At 34.0% G+C, this 6,601-nt stretch overlaps 1 protein-coding gene across 1 annotated transcript; it reads right to left on the bottom strand.

The window, feature by feature from the left end:
* Positions 1 to 1,062: 1,062 nt before the first annotated feature.
* Positions 1,063 to 6,165, bottom strand: LOC111018224 (uncharacterized). The gene is made up of 6 exons (XM_022294238.2): positions 6,007 to 6,165; positions 5,028 to 5,128; positions 4,428 to 4,505; positions 4,208 to 4,279; positions 2,948 to 3,045; positions 1,063 to 2,200 (listed from the first exon to the last, which is right to left on the bottom strand). Exons 1-6 carry the CDS (start codon positions 6,022 to 6,024, stop codon positions 1,668 to 1,670), a joined length of 900 nt encoding a protein of 299 aa, XP_022149930.1. The 5' UTR covers positions 6,025 to 6,165; the 3' UTR covers positions 1,063 to 1,667.
* Positions 6,166 to 6,601: the final 436 nt, after the last annotated feature.

The following is a 6,601-nucleotide window of genomic DNA, read 5'->3' as shown; positions in this document are numbered from 1 at the left end:
CTTAGATTTTGAAAATACTTTTAAAAGTAGATGGAAAAAAAGAAATACACCGTAGAAAATAGTATCTTAATTTATTTGCGTTAATTCCAAGTTTTATCAAAGGAAGGTTGTGGCACGAGTATGCCTTACAATTATTTTTAATCTGATATTTTGAACCCATTTTTAGTTTAAGAACTCCATTAATGAAATTTACCAAAATAAAAGGTTCAGATAACTAGTGTATAGTTTTGGATAACTTTTCTTTATTATTTTCCCAACTTATTTGAAAAAGAAATCACTTGTGATCATATTTCCTTTTTATTCTCTTCTTACCTTTATTAACTTAAAACTACTACATTTTCAAATTAATTTGTACTTTACTAATTGGATATGAAAAAATTAATTCAAAGCATTCGTTTTTTGTTGCTCATATTTAAAAATAAAGCGCATCTAATAATTACATTCCTTTATATATTTTAGAGGTATTGAAATCAGCCCATTCTAAAAACTATTTTAACTTCTAGAACTAAGACTGATTTTATTAGTATCTTCTTGCAACCAAAAATACCAAAAATAACGAAAAAATATAGAACGCTCTTTTGTACCTAACGTTTGAAAAATAACATAACCGTAAGAATGATGGTATTTCTCCGTATAATTTTTGCTTCAAGTTTATTTTAATTTTATCCTTCTAATTTTCCATGTTAACATTTAAGCATTCTATTAGATCAACTAACAATGAATTCAACGATCTATTAGATTGTAGAACTATTTTTCAAATTTTAAAGACTAAATTATCCATTTTAAAACTTCAAAAATCAAATAAACACCGACATAAACCTAAGAACCAAAATTGTCCACATATATATTTAACAACTAAAGTAGGGAGCAAATAATAATCATTCTCCCCATAAAAAATTCTCAAACTTTTTGCGGTCCAAAATTCCCAAAACAAAATAAAGACTCTTGAAATCCATGTATACTCTGGCCATAATTCTAATGGAAGTTATTGCCAATACTTCTAGTATGAAGTCATGATACTAGAGGGAATGATATAGCTTCAATTCAACCAGTAGACCATCATATAAAACATAGTGAATTGCTCGATAATATCAGTCAAGTAAACAACGACCCACGGCATGCTCTATTTTATGCTTCAACTGATAATAGATAAAGGATACAAAAACAACACAGATTTAAGTTAGAAACCTTTACTTCAACCTACAAACAACTCAGTTGTGTGCAGCTCAGAAGTGAACGGAACCAATCCCAACTTATTGTACTAGAATCTTTTCTAGAGACTTAGCTCGAACCGCGCAAGTCAATCTTCTCCTACAACGCAGCTTTATCGACGTGTCGAATACCAAGGAGTTCTAGGAAGACACAAGCTAGAGAGCATAACGTTAAATTCTCATATTAACCAACTGTGTATCTCTTGGCAACATAGACTAGCAGCCATAAGCCTCATATCTGCCCTGCGCCAACGACAACCATAGTTTTCATACATCAACTTTGGCGATGCACGACAGACAAATTTATCATCACAAACACATTCCTATCGATCTTTTGTTGGCATGAGTAATCCTGGCAACTCAAAGAACTGTGGTTAGGACAATAGGCCATGCCAGAAAACAAGAGCTACTGCAATAGTACTTCCCAATCCTTATTCCATATTAATCTGCTTCCACTCAATGAGTTTGAAATGATTCGTTCTTTCGACAGTGCTTGCCCAAAGCCTGAGAAAACATCCTCTTTGCAGCTCCTAAATGCTCCCTCTTCAAGTAGTCATTGTCGATACAACTTGCCTTCGGAGAAATCTTGTCAGCATTTCTTTCCCTTGCCGACGACACAATCGGATTACAATTCTTATCCCCTCTGTTCTTTAAGTTCACACGTTGATCTGACCGTGAAATGGTTTTCTTAACAGCTTTCACAGTAGACTCAGGCTCCTTTGAATCATTTGATTGGATGTGTGCATTATTATCAACTGCACCTCCTTGCTCTTTGCAATGGTAAGTTGTATCCTCAGAAAACGAATTTATTCTCTGGCCCAGTGCATGTGCAATCATGCGGCGTGCAACCACTGGATCACAGCGTGGCTTTGGCTTCACAGGTTCGCTATCTTCTCCTGTGTGCATCATGAAAATTCGCTTGCGAACAGCCAGATAGGCTGTTTGTCTCTCTTCAAGTGAAGGTTGACAAGGTGCTTTTGTCACACTCACTGAAATAAAACATCAAATATAGGCAATTTGATTTCTTACAATCTCTTAAAAGTAAATCTGCAAGTACCATGAATAGGTAATCAGCATATTTATGGAAACTTCTAATATGATGAACCAGCATTAAATGGACTTCCTCATACACGTGCAAAATGGAACAACATTCTTCTTTCAAAAGAGAGATATTTACATGCTCATTCTATTATAGTTCCTTCCCTCCTCAAACTTCAATCTTCAAATCCAGAATCCCTATCAAATCTTATCAAGAAGACCTCTTATTCTACCCTACAGCTACGTTTCTCCATAGTGCTCTATTCCCCCTTTGATGTCTTTAGAAATGGAAATGAAAAGAGTAAGAGCCCATTAGGGCGCTTTCACAAATTAATATTTATTAAACATTCATACTATCCCCTCTACTACATTCAAGTGGCCTCAAGTCCATTAGAAATACATATGTGAACATTCCTACGATCAAATTGTAACCGAAGGCACAAATTGGAAAGTATTGCAGGTACTAATTAACCCCTTTTTTGTTTAGCTAGTTTTGGGTTGGGCGTCCCTCTAGTTGAACTTTTTTTTTATGCCCTCTTGTATTCTTCCGTTTGTTTCTTCCAGATGAAAGCAGATTTTCTTATTCCAAAGAAAAAAAATACTGTAATTCTAATGACATATCACGATCACCAATATTAAATGGATATTAGTTACTCACATAGTGTACAGTACTTTAATGAAATAATTGGAAAGTGTACCAGGAGAGTTTTCCTTTCTCTTCAATAGTTGGTGTGGTATTGTTGACATTTGAGGCTCATCAAACTCCCACAGAATATCACTCACAAGAATGGACGGTCTGCAATAAACATAAATAAGCTAATCAACAAATGACCTTTATTAGTATCACAATGTCCTGCCATGACGTTACGGTTCCGTAGTTTGTAAATTTAAGAAGCCTTGTTTGACTTTAAGTTATATGATTTGGCTTCTTCCCCTTCTTTGAAAAGATGAAATAAAGATTGGATCACACGACAGCTAAGAAATACTTGAAGTAATACTTGAAGTTTGAACAATGATGAATAAATAGATGACAGTGTTTATTGTCATAAATAAAACTTAATGGATAAGAATTACAAGAACTCCATCTATCCATATAGCTAATGTTGTGTGCCCATCCAACATTTCTCGCTCCAAGCGGACATACAGAAGTTTACTTTTCTAATTAGCCATATGGAGGAAACCCAGTAGCATTTGGAATGAGAGCAGCGGTCGAGAGCTCGATACAATAGCAAGGGAGAGGGTGGTACTGGTACATCAACCCTACTTGGGTTCAAGGATAGCCTCCAGAAGTCTACTTTTCTAATTAGCCATATGGAGGAAACCCAGTAGCATTTGAAATGAGAGCAGCGGTCAAGAGCTCGATACAATAGCAAGGGAGAGAGGGTGGTACATCAACCATACTTGGGTTCAAGGATAGCCAGGGAAAAGCTTGGATTTTGTTCACTCCTATATAGACTAAACTCAAAACAAAGATGGGTCCCTAGTGGAGCCGATCAAAGGAACAAAGGACGCGTTGCTTTGAATCATAATTTAGAAACTGTAAATAACAACAGAACATAAAAGCCCAACTCCAAACCAAAGTAAAACCTTTTTCTATGGAGAAGACGTTCATAGAAAAAAATGAGGCTTCTGTTTATTCAATTATCACAATGTGTCCTTTTATACTTTCCTTAAAATGAGAAGGAAACAATGAAGGACGCAAGAATTGTTAAAATTCCTTGCTTCAATATCATATTAGTACACTGCAATGATTTTATTCCAGTGAAACAGCTTCAATATACATCAACAGGTCTTGTTACGAACTCCTTGAATATCGGGGATTTAATGTTTTAACTAATACACGTCCCTCTATCGCTAAACTAGCAGTTCACCATAAAATGCTTTACCAACAACATTTTACAATATGAAAATATTAAGCTATAATTAAAAAAAAGACAGGTTTGGAATTCCTCACATACATTGATGACTCTGGGCACCGCTCCAGAACCAAGTGTCTATCAACACCTTCACCAACTGATACATGGGCAAATCTGAGAGAGGAGTGGGAAAGAATATTATTGAGTACGAACTTAGGAAGTTCAGAATGAAGTTCGACATAGAAAATTAAGAATTCAGGCCTCACAAAGAACTAGAACAAATAACAAACAAATAATATAAACTGCGGAAAAAAAGAAGTACCCAAAAATATCAGCAAGGCGATGTAATAGAAGACGGTTGTATGAATCCATTGGTTCCAACTCCAAGATTCCATCTAAACTGCTATCAAAAATATTATTTGAAGTTAGGGATCACCATACAAGTAACAGGTTAAAGAACAATGAAATGTAAATTTGCAAGAGATTCTCCCACAGGAAAGAACAATAATGTGAAAATTGAAAACAACTACACCAAACATTGGAAAAAAAGATAGCACAGTAGGGATGAATGACCTTCTTTCTGTTCCCATATGTTCTTATACAAATTCATTGGAAGGGCAGCCCATTTTCCCAAGACGTAACTTGAAACTTTTCATAATTTCTGCATTTCCTTGGTATCTTCCAAATAAGGTTTTGAACTGTTTTTAACAATTGCTTCTTATTCATGTAACTAATCTCACCAGATGACAACTTAACCCTACAACTTTTGACTTTAAAAAACTCATATGATATTTTAGCATTCTAAACAGATTGCTACCATGATTTGAACCCATAACCTTTCGCTTATCTTATCTCTTAGACCATTGGGTTTAGAATATCATTAAAATCAATAACTAACATCATTTAACCATCATCATATTACCTGGTTTCATCCTGAAGAAAGTTGACAAAGGTTTCTTCCATGGATAGAATAAGATGCTTGCTAGGGAGGTTGTCCTTAACAAGAAAGGCCAACTCCTCCACCTGAGGAGTCAGATGTCATCAATAAGGAGAAAGAAAAATAAAATGTTAATAAAAAAGAGTACAACATAGGATTATGTAACTGCAAGTACTAGCAACTAAGGATCCACCTCTTTATATTAAAAAGCATTATTATTCATATTTCAGTAAACAACTTCACAGAAACATTAAAGGATCTACCTTTTCAGCTTTTCCAATCAAAAAGGAAAATATCTACTTGTGAAGATCAGAGAAGGCGATCAGAGGGGCAGAATTGAAGATATAAAAAGTTACAGAAAATGTAAGATCCAATGTTGATTTTAATGACATTTTCTTTCAGACATTATCTTATAAGTTATACAACTTTCCCAGAACTTCCAGTATATCATGCTACAAATATAACCTTTCTGTTTGAACAGAAGTACTAACCAAGGGCAATACAGAAAGATCAAGCCAAAAAAAGGAGCCAAAAACTACTGCATCACATTTTCCTTAAACCCTTTGTACTATTTACTTCCATTTGGCGAATAACACTTAGTCATCCGTGTTTCAAAGAGTAAATTCCACATATGAAAAAGAAAACTTAAAAATGATCAAGCAGCCAGCAGGAGGAAAAATCTCAAATCACTGAACCCTCAAATTACAAACTCAAGTAAATATAAAAAGCAGTCCCACAGCGAAAAAAAAAAAACGATTAAAACTGAAAATCCGCACCACCCAAATAAACTAATCCAGAACCTACCAAGTACATCACTCTCAATTCATCAAAATTAAAAAAATTGATTGAGCCCATTAAAACAACGCGCACAAACAGATAAATTATGCAACTTTTTACGAAATCAGAAGATGGCGGTTAAGAGAAATAATTAGAAGAAGAAGAAGAAAGATGGAGGAGAAGTTACCATGGCGAATTGGGTCATGGTGATTCCGAAGTATGAAGAATCGAGGAATTTGAAGGTGGGCGTTCGATTTTGGAAGAAAGAAATCCAATCCTAAAGTAACTATGGGATTCTTACGACACTGCCGTCTGACGATTGTCTCGAATCTCCATTTATTTTCCATTTTCCATTTTTATTTTATTTTAAAAGACTTTGTTTTTCATGGAACAATAAATGGTTTAAATCCTATTTTAATTTCTGAATTTTATTTTTTTAGTGTAAAATCTTAATTTTGATCCTTAAAAATTGGAAATTTTTATTTTTCTACCCTAAATTTGAATTATTGTTCATGATTTGAACAAAGATTTTATGATATGAAAACATACGTTATTGCAAATACCATACTTAAAATTGATAAAATTGACATGAAAGTACAAATATTAAAATTTATGTAAGAAAAAAGAAAAAAGGAAAAAAAGAACTTAATTAGGTTTCACTCCGCCAGTCCCAATTTCATCTCACATATTAGTTTAGATATCCCAAATATGTACTTTCCTATACTCGCAGTTTATTTTGTTAACCATACTTTTACAAATGATTATTTTTTTCTTTATATGTT

The sequence above is a fragment of the Momordica charantia genome (assembly GCF_013281855.1).
Source record: "Momordica charantia cultivar OHB3-1 chromosome 8 unlocalized genomic scaffold, Mcharantia_2.0 BLBB01000008.1, whole genome shotgun sequence".
Taxonomy (NCBI): Eukaryota; Viridiplantae; Streptophyta; class Magnoliopsida; order Cucurbitales; family Cucurbitaceae; genus Momordica; species Momordica charantia.
Note: the sequence above shows the minus strand (reverse complement) of the source record. Positions and strands in the feature narration are given on the sequence as shown.